Source organism: Camelus bactrianus, chromosome 10, assembly GCF_048773025.1.
Source record: "Camelus bactrianus isolate YW-2024 breed Bactrian camel chromosome 10, ASM4877302v1, whole genome shotgun sequence".
Classification (NCBI taxonomy): Eukaryota; Metazoa; Chordata; class Mammalia; order Artiodactyla; family Camelidae; genus Camelus; species Camelus bactrianus.
Window position 1 is genome coordinate 32364591 of NC_133548.1, and position 18908 is coordinate 32383498.

The 18908-nt window shown below is 34.3% G+C and overlaps 1 protein-coding gene across 3 annotated transcripts in view; it reads right to left on the reverse strand.

Moving 5' to 3' along the window:
* ANO5 (anoctamin 5) overlaps positions 1-18908 on the reverse strand; it is a 70522-nt gene that overhangs the window by 18355 nt on the left and 33259 nt on the right. For all 3 annotated transcript variants that reach the window (XM_045523830.2, XM_010964760.3, XM_074372233.1), the window contains 5 exons: positions 15716-15831; positions 11384-11518; positions 10944-11049; positions 10785-10845; positions 1621-1772 (listed from right to left, as the gene is read on the reverse strand). In XM_045523830.2, coding sequence (XP_045379786.2) covers positions 1621-1772; positions 10785-10845; positions 10944-11049; positions 11384-11518; positions 15716-15831 — 570 coding nt within the window. The remainder of the gene's footprint in view (positions 1-1620; positions 1773-10784; positions 10846-10943; positions 11050-11383; positions 11519-15715; positions 15832-18908) is intronic.

The following is an 18908-nucleotide window of genomic DNA, read 5'->3' on the forward strand; positions in this document are numbered from 1 at the left end:
CCCCAGATATGTGTGCATACATGTGATTATGCACATGTGTGTGCATGTGTGTATCCAGTGTATGTGTGTTCGTGTGCCTGCGCATATTTGTATGTGCAGGTGTGTGTGTCCATGCATGCGTGTGTGTGTTCCCAGTAGACTCAAATGTAAAGTTCTGGTTGTGCTTAACCACTGAAGGAACACTGCAACAAAGTAAAAAACAAAACAAAACAACAAACAAAAAACACTCTCATTTTCAAAACCATTAGAGCTAAGTGAAGTAGATGATTCACAGTGAATTAATACATACTGTCCTTCAACTGGTTTCAAATGTAAGGGGGGGAGGGTTTAGCTCAAGCGGTAGAGTGGATGCTTAGCAAGCATGAAGTCCTAGGTTCAATCCCTGGTACCTCCTCTAAAGTAATTAAATAAAATAAAATAACCTAATTACCTCCCCCCACAAAAAAACAAAAACAAACAAAAATAAACAAATGTAAACATTCAGTACAGATTGTCTTTAGGTCAATAATTTTTGGCAAAGCCAATAGGCCTGCTTTTATTTTCTTTTTTATCCCATTAAGTATGAATAGATAGAAGTCATTATTATGATAATATCTCTTTTAATATATTTTAATTACTTTCAAATTGCCACCCAAGTTGTTAATGTATTTTCTGAAGTGATTTTTCTCTTTATTCATTTACTGAATTTTTTTAAAAATGTATCAATGCAATTTAATAAATGTTTAGTGGATGTCTAAACTGTGAAAAGAATTCTAAGTATTATAGACAAGAATAGTATCCTGAACAGAGTAGGAAATTCTACTGAAGAGACTTTTAGACATATTCTAAATGAGACATATTCTCATGTTAGAGACATATTCTATTCTCCCTCTAATAGTGTCAGGTAACATGGCGATTATAGTTAACAGGAAGGTAGAAACTCCAAGAATATGTGGCCAAGAGTCTGCAAAGTACCTTCTATTTTCACATGAAAAACAAAAAACAAAAAACAAAAAACGAGGTGCCAAGAAATCAAATAACTCACAATATACAGCTAGTTTGCCAGTTATCCCCAAATCTAGACTTTCCTTCTCAGACACCAGTGTGATGATGTTTCCATTACAAACAATTAGAATGGACTAGGTGAATAAACATTTGTCTAATAAAGTGATCACTCATAAGCCCACTACCTTAATACAATACTATTTTTATGTATTAAATTAGTATATGTATTTCCATGCATATATATTTATATGCAAAGCCCACAGCACACACACTGTTTTTCACTTCATTTGATTTCACTTAGTAGTAAGACTATGTATTTCATGATACGATGACTTGAATTTGCTTCAAAATAATATAGTGGCAGGGAGGGGTAGGTGTATAAATGAAGAAAGACTGTCCATGAGTTAATATTAATTGAAGCTGGGTGATGGCTCCACCCTGGGGCCTATTTGACATTTCTATCTACTTTTGCATGTGTTTGAAATGTATATTAGAAGCAAGTAAAAAAAGCCTTTATGATTTATATGTTGGAGAACATTTTAAAGGCAAATTAAAATACACATCATTATTTGAGAAGCCACTTGCAGCAGTGTGTTCACTGGAACATCTGCTGCCCATTTCAGTTTCCCGATCTACCTTAGTCACTGTGTTCATCTTCCTGTGCGTGCACATGGCTTCAAACTCAGGTCTCAGCTGAAGCTGCTGCTGTTCCTCTTCAAAGTCCACCAGGTCCCATTCATATTCCAGTCTGGCTTGTCGCTGTTTCCAAAACTCCAAAAACAATGTGACTGCGGGCAAAGAAATGTATAAAAACAAACACAATAAAGAGATGGAGAAACAAATGAAGAAGAAAAATAACTGGATTTTTCTTTGCTTTAAAAAATCATATTGGCTGCACAATGGTTCTTCTGTCACTATTATGTTTGATGATAAAATTATAAAATTATTAATTTTAGCAAAATACTATGTAATAGTGTTGACATAACTCACATATATATATATATATATATATATAAGTACAAATGAGTTTCTTAGACAACAGTCCATGCAATAATTTTTTTTCAGGAACATTGCTCTCTTTCTTCATTCAGATAATCTGAAGAAATATTTAAACTTGACCCTTTACTAATACCTAGATTTTGTCTGCCTGTCTTTTACTGAAATCATACAAGCAAATGTACCACTTTCTCAGGCTTAGGAAAATTAAAGGAAAACATAAGAGCCATTTCACAGCACAGCATGTCTCTTTCTCTGTTTCTCTTCCTGTCTCTCTCCCTCTCTGTCTCTCTCTCTCTATATGTACAATATATAATATTATATATAGTATAATATATAACATATACGATTTTTAAAAAAAGTTCACTTTGAGATCCTGATTTCAATTATTTTGGGTAAACACCCAGACATGAGATTGCTGGATCACATGGCAGTTCTATTTTAATTTTTGAGGAACTTCCACACCGTTTTCAAGCTGCACCATTTAGCAATCCCACCAATAGTATGCAAAAGTTCATTATAACTCTCCACATTCTCACCAACACCTGTCTTCTGTTATTTTAGTAATAGCCATCCTGACAGATGTGAGATGACATCTCATTGTGGTTTGATTTGCATTTCCCTGATAACTAATGACATCAAGCATTTTTTCATATACCTGTTAGCCATTTGCATAACTTCTTTGGAGGAATGTCTATTCAAGTCCTGTGCCCAGTTTTCAATCAGGTTATCAGTTTTTTCTTTTACTATAGAGCTACAGGAGTTCCTGATATATTTTGGAGATTAACCCCTTACGAGATACATGGTTTGCAAATATTTTCTGCCATTCCATGGGTTGGCTTTTCACTCTGACTGTTGTCTCTGCTGTGAAGAAGCATTTTAGTTTGATATAGTCTGGCTTCTTTGTTGCTGTTGTTGCCTCGGCTTTGGTGTCATATGCATGAAATCATTGCCAAGGCCAATGTCATAAAGAATTTCTTTCTATTTTCCTGTAGGAGTTTTATAGATTCAGGTCTCATATTTCTCTTTAATCCATTTTGAGTTTATTTTTGTGATGATGTACGATAAGGATCCAATTTCACTCTTTTGCAAGTCAATATTCAGTTTTCCCAGCACCCTTTGTTGAAGAGACTGTTCTCTCCCCATTGTGTTTTCTTGGAAATTCCGTTGCAGATTAGTTAACCATAAATGTGTGGATTTATTTCTGGACTTCATTCTGTTTCATTGGTGTGTATGCCTATCTTTATGCCAGTACTGTACTGTTTTGATTACCGCAGCAAACAAAGAAACAGTTCCTAACTGGCTTTCTCCCCAGGACTAAATGTAAAGGCAACAGACACAAATGCCCATCTTCCAATCTCTCCTTGAAAGAAATCTATTTGCTTACTTTAAAAGCTGCTGCCTGAGGGTCCAGCTTCCAAACAGCCTGCATCTAGGTGCTGACTGAGATCTTCCCTTTTGGGACACAAACAGGTGTTGGCACAATCCAAATACTAGGAGCCACTAAGAACAAAGAAGGAAGCTTGTACAATCACAGGCCACACTTTCAAGTCTGGAAGAGGTAGCTGTTTTATCTAATGCACTGAAATCAACACAGAGAGGCAAGGTAAATGAAGAAACAGAGGAATATGTTCCAAATAAAATATAAACCTCAGAAAAAGACCTTAATGAAATGGAGGTAAGTGATTTAGCTGAGAAAGAGTTCAATTAATGGTCACTAAGATGCTTACCAAGGTCAGGAGAACAATGCATGAACAAAGTGAGAATTTGAACAAAGAGACAGATAATATAAGAAAGTAGTAAATAGAAACCATAGAGCTGAATAGAATTATTATATTGTAAATTCAATAGAAGGGTTTGACAGCATACCAGATAAAGTGAAGAAAGAATCTGCAAACTCCAAGTAAGAGAGGTAGAAATCATCCAGGCAGCAAAATTAATAAAATGAAAATGAAAAATGAGAGGAAAAATAGTGAAGCTAGCTTAAGGGAGTTATGGGATCTTATGAAGCGGACCAACATTTGCATAATACAGATCTCAGAAGGAGAAGCAAGACAGACAACATATTCAAAGATATAGTGGCTAAAAAATTCTCTAACGTGGAAAAAAGAAAGAAATATCAAATCTAGGAAAACATCTGAGTTCCAAAAAAGATGAAAATGATGAGAAACACACTGAGATACTTTATAATTAAAAGGTCAGAAAGTAAGCACAAAGACAAAATCTTGAAAGCAGCAAGAGAAAAACAACTTGTTATGTACAAGGGATCCTTATGACTATGAGCAGATTTTTTTTTAGCATAAACTCTGCAGACTGGAAAGAAGTAGCACATAGGCAAAATTGGAAACAAAAAAAATTGAGGACCAAGAATACTCTACCTGGAAAGTTTTCCAGACTAGCAAAAGCTGAGTTTATCATAACTAGAATGGCTTTTTAAAAATGTTAAAGGGACCTCTTTAAACTGAGATGAAAACATATAAAAGTATAAATCTCACTGGTAAAGGTAAATGTATACTTAAATTCAGAATTCTCTAACGTTATAACGGTGGTGGGTAAATTACTTGTAAATCTAATATGAGGGTTAAAAGACAAAAGTAGTAAAAAAAAAAAAACCCTAACTACAATAAAATTGTATAACTATAATAACTGGTTAAAGGATACACAAACTAAAAAGATGTAAACTATGACCCCAAAAACATAAAACATGGGAGGGGGTGAAAATATAGAGCTTTAGTATGCATTTGAAGTTAATCTGTCTTAGTTTGCAATAGACTATTATGACTATAAGATGTTTCACATAAGCCTTACTGTAATCACAGAACAAAAGCCTGTAAAAGACATGAAAAGATAAAGATAAAACATATCATTACAGAAAATCATCATATCCCAAAGGAAGAGAGCAAGAGAGGAAAAAAGGAACAAAAGAATCACAAAACTATTTAAAACATGGCATTGGTAAGTCCGTACCTATTAATAATTACTTCAATGTAATTAACTAAATTCTCCAATTAAAAGTCATAGAGTGGCTGAATGGATTGAAAAACAAGACCAAACTATACACTGTCCACAAGAAACTCACTTCAGCTGTAAGGACACACATGTAATGAGAGTAAAGAGATGCAAAAAAGATACTCTATGCAAATGAAAACTAAAAGAAAGCAAGATTAGCTATACTTATATCAGCCAAAATAGACTAAGACGAAGATCACAATACGGAGCAAAGAAGGTCTTTGTATAATGATAAAGAGATCCATCAAATAAGAAGATATAACACTTATAACCATGTATACACCCAACAGAGAAGCACCTAAATACATAGAATAAATATTAATAGATCTGAAATACAGAAACAGTCAGCAGTATAATAATAGTCAGGAACTTCAATACCCCATTTTCAACAATAGATAGATCACCCTGACAGAAAATCAATAAGGAATCATTTGAATTAAACTACATGTTAGACCAGAGGGACCTAACAGGCATTGACAGTACATTCCATCCAACAGCAGCAGAACATATTTTCTTTTAAATGCACATGGAATGTTCTCCAGGAAAAGATCATATATTGGCACTACAAAACAAGTCTTAATAAATTTAAAAAGTCTGAAATTATATCAGGCATCTTTTCTGACCACAATGGTATGAAAGTAGAAATCAATTACAAGAAAAATGAAAACCAGAAAATTCACAAATATGCAGAGATTAAAGGATATATTACTGAACAAACAATGAGTCTAAGAAAAGTCAAATGAGAAATCAAAAAATATCTTCAGACAAATGAAAACTGTAAATACAATATAAAATTGTGAGATGGAGCAGAAGCAGTTCTAGGAAGAAGTTCATAGTGATAAATGCCTACCACATCAACAAAATAAATGATTAAAAATATATAGTCATCTCAACAGTTGCAGAAAAAGCATTTGACAGAATTCAGCATCCATCATGATAAAAACTCTCATCAATATGGGTATAGAGGAAATGTATCTCAACATAATAATGGCCATATATGACAAGCTCATAGCTACCATCATACTCAATGGTGAAAAGCTGAAAGCTTTTCCTTTTTGATTAGGGAAAAGACAAGAATGCCCATTCTTGCCACTTCTGTTCAATAGAGTACTGGAAGTCCTAGCCACAGCAATTAGTCAAGAAAAAGAAATAAAAGACATATAAATTGAAAAGAAGTACAACTGTCTCTATTTACAGATAACCTTAAATTACAAAGAAAATCCTAATGATTCCACCAAAAAACTGTAAGAACTAACAAACAAATTCAGTAAAGTTCCAGGATAAAAATAAATATACAAAAATCAGTTGTGTTTCTATATGCTAACCACTTACTATCAAAAAGAGAAATTAATAAAAAATCCCATTTACAATAGCATCAAAAAGAATAAAATATCTGGAAGTAAATTTAACCAAGGTGGTAAAAGATATGTAAACTATATACTGTATACTACAAGACATTGAGAAAGAAATTGAAGAAGACACAAGTAAGTGGAAAGGTAGTCCATGCTCATGAACTGGAGGAATTGATATTATAAAAACATCCATGCTACGCCAGCAATCTCCAGATTCACTGCAATCCCTATCCAAATTCCAATGGTAATTTTTACAGAAATAAAGGAAACAATCCTAAAATTCGTATGGGGCCATGAAAGACTCCAAATAGCCAAAACAATCTTGAGAAAGAACAAAGCAGTAAGCATCATACTCCTGATTTAAAACTGTACTACAAATTTATAGTAATCAAAATAGTATGGTACTGGCATAAAAATAAACATATAGACCTAGGGAACACACTCAAAAGCCCAGAAATAACCCTACGTATTACAGTCAACTAATATTTGACAAAGGATTCAAGAATAATCAGTGGGGAAAGAATAGTTTCTTCTATAGATGGTTTTGGGAAAACTGGATATTGGTTTACAAAGAGCAAAACTGAAAAAAGGGAACCGCTGTGTACTATTGTTGGGAATGTAAATTGGTATAGCCACTATGGAGAACAGTATGAAGACTCTTCAAAAAATTAAAAGTAGAACTACAATATGATCCAGCAATTCCATTTTTAGGTATACATACAAAGGAAACAAAATCACTATCTTGAAGTGATATCTTCACTCCCATGTTCACTGTGGCGTTATTTATAATAGCCAAACCATGTAAACAACCTAAGTTCTCTTCAGTGGGTGTATGGATAAAGAAAATGTGGCATAGAGGAGGCACATTAAAAGATGTTCAACATCACTACTCATCAGAGAAATAGAAATTAAGACCACAATGAGATATCATCTCACACATGTCAGAATGACTATCATCAAAAAGACCACAAATAACAATGTGTTGGTGAGGATGTGGAGGAAAGGGAACTCTCATATACTGTCAGTGGGAATGTAAATTGGTGCAGCCACTATGGAAAACAGCATGGAGGATTCCCAAAAGACTAAAAATAGAACTACCATATGATCCATCAATTCCACCCCGAGTATATATCTGAAAAAAACCAAAAATACTAACTCAAAAAGATCCATGTACCTAATGTTCATAGCAGTGTTATTTACAATTGCCAAGATATGGAAGCACCCTAAGTGTCCATCAACAGATAAATGGGTAAAGAAGATGTAGTGTATATACACAGTAGAATACTATTGAGCCATAAAAAACAATGAAATTTTACCATTTGCAGCAACATAGATGGACTTGGAGGGTATTATGCTAAATGAAATAACTCAGACAAAGTATTATATTACTTATATGTGGACTCTAAAAAACACAACATACTAGTGAATGTAACAAAAAGAAACAGACTCACAGATATAGAGAACAAACTAGTGGTTACCAGTGGGGAGAGAGAAGGGGGAGGGGCAGTATAAGGGTAGGGGGATTAAGAAGCACAAACCACTATGTATAGAATAAGCTACTAGGATATATTGTACAACACAGGGAATATAGCCAATAGTCTATAATAACTATAAATGGAGTCTATAACCTTTAAAAAATGTGAATCACTATATTGTATACCTGTAACATATAATATTGTACATCAACTATAACTCAATTTTAAAAAAGGAAATTTATAGCAATTAAAAACATGAAGGTAAAATTAATTATAATTTATAGTTACATGATAAAATTTCACCAAAAAAAGAAAATGAGGCACACGTAAATATTCTTACAACAGAATATTATTCAGCCAAAAAATGATGAAAATCCTGCCTTTTGTGACAGCATGAATAGACCTTGAGGGTATTGTGCAGAATGAGATAAGTCACACAGAGTAAGACAAATATTGTATGATCTCATTTATATGTGGAATCTAAAAAAAAGAAAAAATCAAAATTGTAGAAACTATACAGATCGGTGGTTGCCAGAGGCAGGATTGTGTGGGAGGGGGGAAATGGGTGAAAATGGTTAAAAAGGTACAAACTTCTAATTACAAGATTAATAAATTTGGTGGATATAATGTACAGCATGGTGTACATGCTGTTAAAAATACTGTGTTATACATCTGAAAATTGCAATGGCTCTTAAATGATCTTAGGACAAGGAAAAATTGTAACTATGTGACATAATGGATGTTAACCAAACTTATTATAGTAATCGTTTTGAAATATATACATACATCAAATCACTATGTTGTACATCCTAAACTAATAAAATGTTTTATATCAAATATATCTCAATAAAACTGGCAGGACTGGAAATGACCTAAATGTCTAACAACTGAGAACTGGTTGGATAAAGTGTGATAAATTCATAAAAGGGAATCCTATTCAGTCATAAATAGGCACATACACACCCATACAACCATCCATATATTCATTGCTATGGAAGAAGTCCCATCACTCATTGGGATAAACTATGTATATAATATCACATCATTTACATAAAAAAAATTTGGGCACATATGCCTACATATATAGAAAAAGATTCTGAAAAATCATGGTCAAAATGATGATTTTATTTTTGGTAATTTTAACATTCTTTTCTTCACACTTCTACACATTGCTTGAATTTCCTATGATGGGTATGTATTTTCATTATAAATAAACCAAAAAGTTAAAAAGAAGCAGCATTTCCTACCCTCAGTACAAACCAAAGTATGCATTATGTTCAGGTCTCAACCCTTTGGACATTCCCTTAATCTACAGTATTTTTTCTCCACATCTACTCTGCCTTTGATTCAGCTTACTTGTTTATTAATAGTTGTACTAAAACAAATGCCTTTGCAGTTCTGTTTCCATAGAATTTCACTAAGATCTTCAAAAACTAAAGCTAAACCAGTAATTCACTGCTACAATAAACTTTTCTAAGAGAACTAACTCTAAGATTGTTTACTAAGTCTGTGTGTCTGTTTCCAGGGAAAGGGGGTGGGAAGGGATACATTTAGGAGTTTGAGATTTATAAATGTTAGCCACTACATATAACAATAGATTTTTTAAAAAGTTTATTTTGTATAGCACAGGGAACTACGTTCAATATCTTGTAATAAACTTTAATGGAAAAATATGAAAACGAATATATGTATGTATATGCATGAATGGGATATTGTGTTGTACACCATAGACTGACACATTCTAATTGTCTGTACTTCAATAAAAAAAGAGAAGAAAAAGAAAGAAAAAAAAAAAAGAAACGATGGCAGCACCTCTTCAAGAAGCAGTGCTGCGGGTGTTCCAGAGTGGCTGCTCCTCTATACTCTATCCAACGTAAGGATGGTGCCGGTGTACAATCTCTCAATGGAAACAACTGAAAACTATTACATTTGTTGTAATTTGTGAACCTATCACCCACTTCTGATTCCAGGAAATGACAGAGGCAGGATTTGGCAGCCACATGATGGAGATGTCCATACACTAACTTAACCAGAGGAGGTTGCTGGAGAATTGTTGGTAAGAACTTCTTTGTCCCCTGCTCTCTCTTTGAATTGGGGGCCATTCTCCTCTGACCACAGCAGCCAAGCAGAAGAAACAGAAACCCAGTAAATCCCTCTGCTTCATGCACACACCCTGACAAATTCTGCTGTCCTTTTGCCTGGGTCAACCGACTCTTGTTCCCTTGCCCAGTTTTTAAATGCACATATTTGTGTTTGTTAAAGACTTTTTGTTAATTGGAATGAAAAAAAGGCTATCTTTTCCCAGAGCCCCTCAAATTTTGAGACATGCTTTAGAAGTCTTCAGGCCTCCTCTTGCTGGGTTACTCTTACAGAAAACCTTTTCCTCACTGACGGCAAGAACAACCTCATGATACCTCTACTTCCCATGTGATACAGAGGACACGAATTACTGGGACTTTTCCAAAGTTAAGGGGAATTCCACTTTATGTGGAAGACTTTTACCGAATGGAACTGAACTGGAAGCTGGAACTAGAATTTGACACAGGGAATTTAAACTCAAACATTAATTTGTTAGCTCTCAACAGTTTTTGAGTCTTGTTCCAGTTTGTATCCATGACTCAGTAACCTCCAGCCCCCAAGTATCTGTTTATTTCCTCCTGAATTAAGCAGTTATTGAGCCTATTTTTCCCATAGGGCGAAGAGACAGTGTGAGCTGAATACACATGAAGTTTCAAAAATTACAGTGTTTTCCAGAGAAATGAGCAGATGATTAACGGAGACCTTTCTGGACCAAGAACCAAGGACTAAAGACCACTGATGTGGACTCCATCCATATACTGATGCTAGAAAAAACACAAAGATGTAAAATGACCTTTGATGTATAAGGTATGCCATCTGTATATGTTATACAGATGGCCATATGACACATAACACGGAGAAAGCTGTTTTTATCTGACTATTTACTCACCCCAAATTCCCATGAATATTGCAAAGAACACCGTTGACTCATTGTCAAATAAATGAGAGACCTGTAAAACAACAACATCACAAAGAGTGTTGAGTTTCAAGTGCAATACAAAAAGTGGGAAATGGAAAGTCATTTCAACATACCACGATACATACATACCTTCGAAGCCAAACACGTAGAGTTTAGTCTCCAAAAGTCACACACATGATCACAGAGGGGGCACATGATAATCTGACCTCCAATATTAGGGTCACAGATCTCAGTGCTGCAGAGGGAAGAACAAAGTTATTTTTAAAGTGATGTGTTTGGTGAAAATCCAAAGATGTTCTTATCAGAACAACTTTACACGGCAGAGGGGGCAATGAAGCAGCTTTTTTACAGGTCAAGTCATGCTTCAAGGAGCAGAATCTTTAAAGCCTATTTTTAAAAACAGATTTTCCGTAAAGCACCAAGTGAGGGGCAGCTGCTATGTTTGGGTCTTGCTCAGAAATATCAATTGTCTGCTGCCACAGGAAACATTCTGACACAAATTCCAGAAAAATAATAACAGCAGATTCAGTTACCATATTTCTCTGTTTGGGCAACTCAGTTGCACTTACCTGCTTGAGCTATCACGCATCGATAATAACCCGTAAATAAAACAAGCTAAGCCAACTACAGCTGCAAAAAACAGCATTTCTGTGTAAAATCCGAGAAAGACAAAATAGATGCCAATTTTTTCTCCATAATAATCCCTGTGAAAGAGGGTAAAAACAGAATCAGTAAAAACAGAATCAGAATCTCTGCAAGAACGATACAGTCCAGAGTCTTGATTTTGTATTCAGACAAGCATGTAGTCTAATTTTGGCTCCCCTGCTTGCTAGCCTTGTAATTTTGCTGAAGTTACTAAGCTTTCTAAACTTTAGTTTCCACATCATAAAATGCAGGATGGTGCTCAGCCACAGAACTGGTGTCAGGATTACAAAAGACAACAATATAAATAGGAAGCCAACTGAGTGGAAGTTAAGTTTTATTTTTGAAATAGGGTGATTTGAAAAGCTTTTAAATTTTAAGGAGACTTTAATAAAGTGTGGAACAGTCTGCAGTGTAACTTCTAGCTGTTAACAAATCGAAATCAAACAATCTGCACATGGACTTCTGCTGAGGAACAATAGTTCAGTAACTGGCACATGGTACAAGTGAGATCACACTGTGTTAATCCAGTATTTCACTACTCAGCCATGTCCTACCTGCACTACTGCAGCCCTTAGCCCCATCTCTTGCTTCATTTCCTTCCGGGTACCTTCGGGGGTCCTCAGATGTGTCTGTCTATGCTAGGAGTATCTTTGGGGCACAGCCTTTAACACTGTCTCCAGGCCACTGCGTAAGGATCTCAGCTCTTCCAAGCCAATGATGCTCATCTTTCTGAGGAGTTCCCCTTTCCCGCTCTGGGTTTCGTCAGTCACTGAACCCCATCCCATCCCGCATCCCAGAAGGTAAATCCTCTTAGAGGAATGTTTTTTTTTTTTTCAGTCAAATTGACTAGGGTATAATTCACATACAAATAAAATACACCTGACTTAAGTGTACAGTTCGATAAATTTAAATACACACACTCGTAACCACCTCCAGGATCAACATACTGAGAATTTCCATCATCTCAAAAAATTTCCTTGTATTCCTCTGTTATTAACCCCTTCCTCAACATCCAGATCTGGCAACCACTACTTTGATTTTGGTCCTTATAAGTTTTGCTTTTCCAAAATAATGTTTTATAAATGGAAACATTAGAGTATATAGCTTTTCGTGGCCTGCCTCTTTTCTTTAGCATAATGCTTTTAAGATTCATCCCTTGATGTCGTATGCATTACTAATTTATTTCTAGGAAAAAATCCATTGTATGAATGCATAATAATTTGTTTATTCACTCACTAGTTGATAGATATTTAATTGTTTCCAGCTTTTTATTATGAGTTAAGCTGCTATGAACATTCAAATAATGGCATTTCAGTGGACAGAAGCTTCATTTTTCCTAAGTAAAGGCTTAGAAGTGGAATTGCTGGGTCATATAGAAAGTGCATATTTACCTTTATAAGAAACTGTCAAAACTGTTTTTTGTAAAGTTGCTATACCATTTTGCATTCCCACCAGCAATGTTTGAGATTTCAAGTTGCTCCACATCCCTGACAGCATCTATTGTTGCCAGTTATTTAGACTGTAGCTATTCTAGTGGGTGTGTAGTGGTATTTCAATTACCTTTTAATTTTTATTCCCCTATGGAATAAAAATGCTGGGCATCTTTGATTAAGTATTGGCCACCCATCTTTTATATTCTTACGTCCATTTTTAATTTTGTCTTGTTATTGAGTTGTAAGAGTTCTTTAAGTTTTCTAGGTAAGAGTCCTTTACTGATACGTGTGTTGCAAGTAGTTTCTCCAACCTGTTTTTTATTTTTTGTAACAGTGCCTTTTGAAAAAGTATACATTTTTAATTTTAATGAAGTCAAATTTATACATTTTTTAAATTGTGCTTTTTGCATCTTATCTGAAAAGTCCACGCCTAATTCCAGATCACATGCATTTTTCTCCTGTTAACACTCTGCTAGAAGTTTTGTACCTGTAGCTCTTATAATTAGTTCTCTCATCCATTTCAAGTTAATTTAAATTTTAGAACAGGAAAGGATCAAGATTCATGTTTTTCATGTGGATATCCATTTGTTCTAGCATCATTTGTTGAAAGGACCATCCTTTTCCCAATTAATGACCAGGTACATCTGTTGAAAATCAATTGTCCATGTATGTGTGGATCTATTTCTGGACTCTCCTTTTATTAAATCTTTTTCTTTGAAAGTAATTTCAAATATACAGTAAAGTTGCAATAATAATTCAAATAATATCCACATACACTTTATTTTATTGTAAAAATATTGTTCCATTTGCAATTCTCTCTCTACCTGTATTTCTCTTTTTATGTATACATACACACAGACACATTGGTATCTTTTTCTGAACCATCTGCAAGGAAGTTGGTTGAGTATGTATGCCATGATCCTTTACTCTTAAATACTCCAATGTCTGTATCTAAGAATAAGGGTATTACCTAACATAATCACTGAAAAGAAACCTTAGGGATAATGGTTGTTTTCTGCAATTGCTCCCTCTGTGATAACATAGAATTTTCCATTTTGCCTTTTTCGTTACCCAACTTTACACCTAGTTATCAATTGTTTACATTAAGAATTGTTAAAATTTAAGTTTTTAAACTCTATCACTACTGAAATGGAAGAGCAGTGTAATTTGCTATAAATGGAAAGCTGTAATTATATGATGCAAATTTTTAAAAAACTTACTAAATTTAAGCTAGACACTGTTATCTGATGAAATATCTGAGCTTCCACTTTGCTATAAAAGAAAATCAGCAAGTGCTAAGAAGGTCCTATCCAAAGATGTATATCGAGGATTACAAATACACATCTTTTGGGAATATTTATAGCAGAAACACATGTAGATAGTTAAAATACTCTTAACATATTTTGATCAATGTAAAACACGTAAACTTTCATTCTGACAACTTTACTTCTTTGAAAATATACTGTGACATATTCTCCAAGGGCACAATATCTGCGAATGTTCTTAACAGCACTGACTGCAATAATGAAAACTTTGGAACAGCCCAATCTTTTTCAATAGAAAAATGGACAAATGAATTATGCAAAATTTACAGTATGGCACTCTGTGTTCTATTAAAAAGTACAAGATAGATCTGTGTATACTCACAGGGAAGTGTACCAACAATACATTATTTAGTGAAAAAGGGAAATCGCAGCAAAAAAGTAAGTAAAAATGCCATTGCTCCAGAAAAAAAGCTGTGTATGTATTTTATTATGCATGCACATAAAAATAAGACTCAATGGCCATTACCAAATCAAGAATAGTTACCTCTGTGGAGTTCAATGGTGGTGGAATTTCACTTAAAACTTTGCACATCTCTTTATTGCTTAGAATTTTTTTAGGCTACTTTTATAACTTAACAAACTAAATGACCATTATTCAGGACAATTAAAGCATCTATCCAATGAAGAGTTCATATAATGATTTATAAAAAGCACCGGTTTATATGCTAAGTGCTTTTTATTTTTTCTCAAAAATTTCCCCTTAGATGCCTTAAAGAAAACTATTGAGATAACACTTCAGTTGATTTGGATGTATGCAGCCACATTAGTCTCCAAAAAGGATACTGTGATGCTGTGCAAGCACAGCATTAAAGCATAAAGCACTGAGTGAAAATACTGCCCACAGCAACTGCGGCTCTGTAATCTGATTGTTTCTTTGTTGAAACCATTGCAGGAATCTCCTAACATCCTGTAGTATTGTCACGGTTCAAAGCAAGAATGTGAAACCATAATGTTCTTGCACAGCTAATGAAGTTGTCTAAAGAACTGAGATCATAGAACAATTGTCTTCACAGCTTTCTGAGATCAACATATACACACAAACATCCATCCACAACCTTTCTATTATCTTCTAAATTCCTGGACTCAAAGAAAAACATGGAATAACTAATGTGTGTTAAACACTAAGTGCTAGCCCCATGATAAAAATATGCATATATCATTTTATTATCAAATAACCCCATAAGGAAAGTACTACTGTCATTTTCATTTTACAGGTGAGCTTCATAAAGGTTAAGTAACTTGACCATGTTTATAGGCTTCTAACCTGGATTTGAACCCAATCTCTAACATCCAGCTATCTCTGCACAGTGGTTAAGAGCATTCTATTAACAAAATTTGCCCACAAATAAATGACTAAATGATAGCATAGATACAAAACTGGAAAGATGGGAACTATAATGGGTGAAAATGACAGTAAAAAGAATAGAATATGATGCCATTGTGAATAAAAATCACATAATCAAGTTTTAATTGGTTTGATCCTGTGTAAGAAACTTACTTAATCAAATGAAAAGGTTGCTCCTTGTAAAAATAGGAAAGCCGAGCCCAGTTCTGGTGAAGTATGTACCTTTCATTTGCAGGATTAGAAGGTTCTGATGGCTTCCAATATTGACCCTACAGAAGAAATGCAAGAAGTACTGAATGACAAAGCAAAAGACAAAGGTGACTGAAGGAACGCTGCTTGTATAAGAAGGCTAGTGAATAAGGTAGAGGCTGTCTTTCACTTCTTGATGTGGATTTTCGTATTTCATTCATGTAAATTATTTACGACACTCTACAACAAATACAAATAATAGTGATTTATTTATTAAATCCTCACACCCAGCTACCTAAGAACACAAGTTAAAGCCTCAGACTTTGGCTTTACTCACTTCACCGCTTTCATCTCTACTCAGATTCCAAAAGTCACAGCTCAGGAATTCACACAACCACATTACTGGCTGGGACATTGGAAATAGGCTGACGCTTTTATTTTATAGATGGAAAAAACTAAACTCCATGCAAAGTTGAGTAAATGATTTTCAAAGTCACACTGCTATGATTGGAATCTCCTCTAGGGAACCTGTCTTGTCCTGACTTGGCCCTCACTGATACCAGTTTCCCAAAGAACTTAAAATACATACAATAATATTAGCACTTTAGAGATTCAGGATTGTTTCACGCATAAGTTCTTTCCTAATTGTTAGGTACTGAGTAGCTTTATTAATATCCCTTCGGGGCCTAGCAGAGTACTGTCTACAGTATTTTCTTTTTAACTGTTGGCTTAGACAAGTAAATTGCTGAAGACAACAATAAATAAATACCCAATTTAAAATTAAGCACCAAGAACATAAGCAAAACATTCCGATATAAATTGTCGCAATGTACTCCTAGGGCAGTCTACCAAGGCAATAGAAATAAAATAAAAACTAAACAAATGGAACCTAATTAAACATATAAGCTTTTGCACAGCAAAGGAAACCATAAATAAAATGAAAAGACACCTACAGAATTGGAGAAAATATTTGCAAATAATGTGACTGACAAGGGCTTAACTTCCAGAATATACAAACAGCTCATATAACTCAAAAACAAAAAAACAATCAAAAAACGGTAGGAGACTCAAACAAACATTTCTCCAATGAAGACATACAAATGGCCAATCAGCACATGAAAAAATGCTCAATATTGTTAATTATCAGAGAAATGCAAATCAAAACTACAATGAGGTATCACACCAGTCAGAATGGCCATCATTAAAAAGTCCATTAACAATAAATTCTGGAGAGGGGGTGGAGAAAAGGGAACCCTCCTATACTGTTGGTGGGAATGTAGTTTGGTTCAGCCATTATGGAAAACAGTATAGAGATTCCTTAAAAAAATGAAAATAGACTTACCCTATGATACAGCAGTCCCACTCCTGGGCATATAGCTGGAGGAAATTCTAATTTGAAAAGATACATGCACCCCAATGTTCATAGCAGCACTATTTACAATAGCCTAGACACAGAAGCAACCTAAATGTCTGTTGACAGATGAAGGATAAAGAAGTTGTGAGATATATATATATATAAAAAGTAAAAAATGGAATACTACTCAGCCATAAAAAATAATAAAATAATGCCATTTGCAGCAACATGGATGGACCTGGAAATTGGCATAATAAGTGAAGTAATCCAGAAAGAGAAAGAAAAGTATCATATGATATCACTTATATATGGAATCTAAAAAAAAATGACACAAAACAGAGACAGACTCAAAGACACAGAAAACAAACTTATGGTTACCAAAGAGGAAGAGAGTGGGGAGGGATAAATTAGGAGTTTGGGATTTGTAGATACTAACTATTACATATAAAATAGATAAACAACAAGGTCCTACTGTATAACACAGGGAACTATATTCAATACTTTGTAATGATCTATAATGAAAAAGAATATGAAAAAAATACATATGTATAAATGAATCACTATACTGTATACCAGAAATTAATACAACATTGTAAATAGACCATACTTTGATAAAAATAAATAAATAAATAAATAAAATTAAGCACATACGAAAATCTCTATAAGGTATAAGATTTTATATCATCCAGATTCCAGCTTTTGTCTTCTGTAATTAGTCCTACTTAATCTTAAGAAATGAGAAAGAAAAAAAGAAAAAGCAGCCTATTTGGGTATTTAAAAAAAAAAAAAAAGATTCTTTAAAGCACACAAGGGAGAATCCACTACCTAAATCTGCATTCAGGAGAGAAGAAAGAAAGAAAAAAAAAGTAAAATTAACAGTAAATGATAGCTCTCTCTAGCAACAGCTAAGTAACACTGATTTTCCAGTGAGCATAAAAGACTTTAATGAAAAGCTAGATGTATGGGTTAAAATTGCTGGTGACTGAGGATGGTTTGCCTTCATGACCTGGTAATAGTAAGAAAAGACTCAATGCAACAACAGACAAACCCAAAAATCCTCAAAATCTTCAACAACAAAAAAATAAAAGAATGTGCCCTTTTTTGGAGAAAGATTAGTAAAGAATGTGTCGCAAAGTGTTTATTAACTTGCTATAGATCTCTCTACGTGATCAAATGCCATGAATCTATAATTCCCTGGAAGTTCTTTTGCTCCAGGGAATAATGTGTGTGTCTGTGTTGGAGGAGGTGGGGGAAGTTTTTCTAACACAAGTTAAATTCACCTGAACCCCCATTGAAAACTGCCACTCATTTTGGAAAATTCTGCTGTACCCTTATAGGAAACATATGAAGGATAATAACTAACCAACGATGAACTGACCTAGAGTCAATTATCACACTGTTGAATAAATACTGACAGAGGAAAGCTGGAAAACAGAGAGATTGGCTTTGGGCTTTTGGAAACTGTGACAGCAACATCATTTTCAGTAACATGGGCAATGATTTAGATGCCACTTGTTTAAATGGAAATACTTGGTTCTTCTATATGCCAAAGGAATGTGTTTCTTGAAAAGAGAGCACCATCAGAAAGTCTTTTATAAAAGTATGGAAGAGTAAAACAGGAACAAAGGAAACCAAAGTTCCAGGAGATGATCTCAGAGTAATTTATATGCATTTAGCCAAATAATACCTACTGACAACAGGAGATGAAATTTAAACGCTGAATGTCCAAAGGAAAAGTTTCCCTCAGAAACTTCCAGAAACTAGGCTGTCTTTTTGTCATGTCAAGTTTGCAGGTTTGGTTGA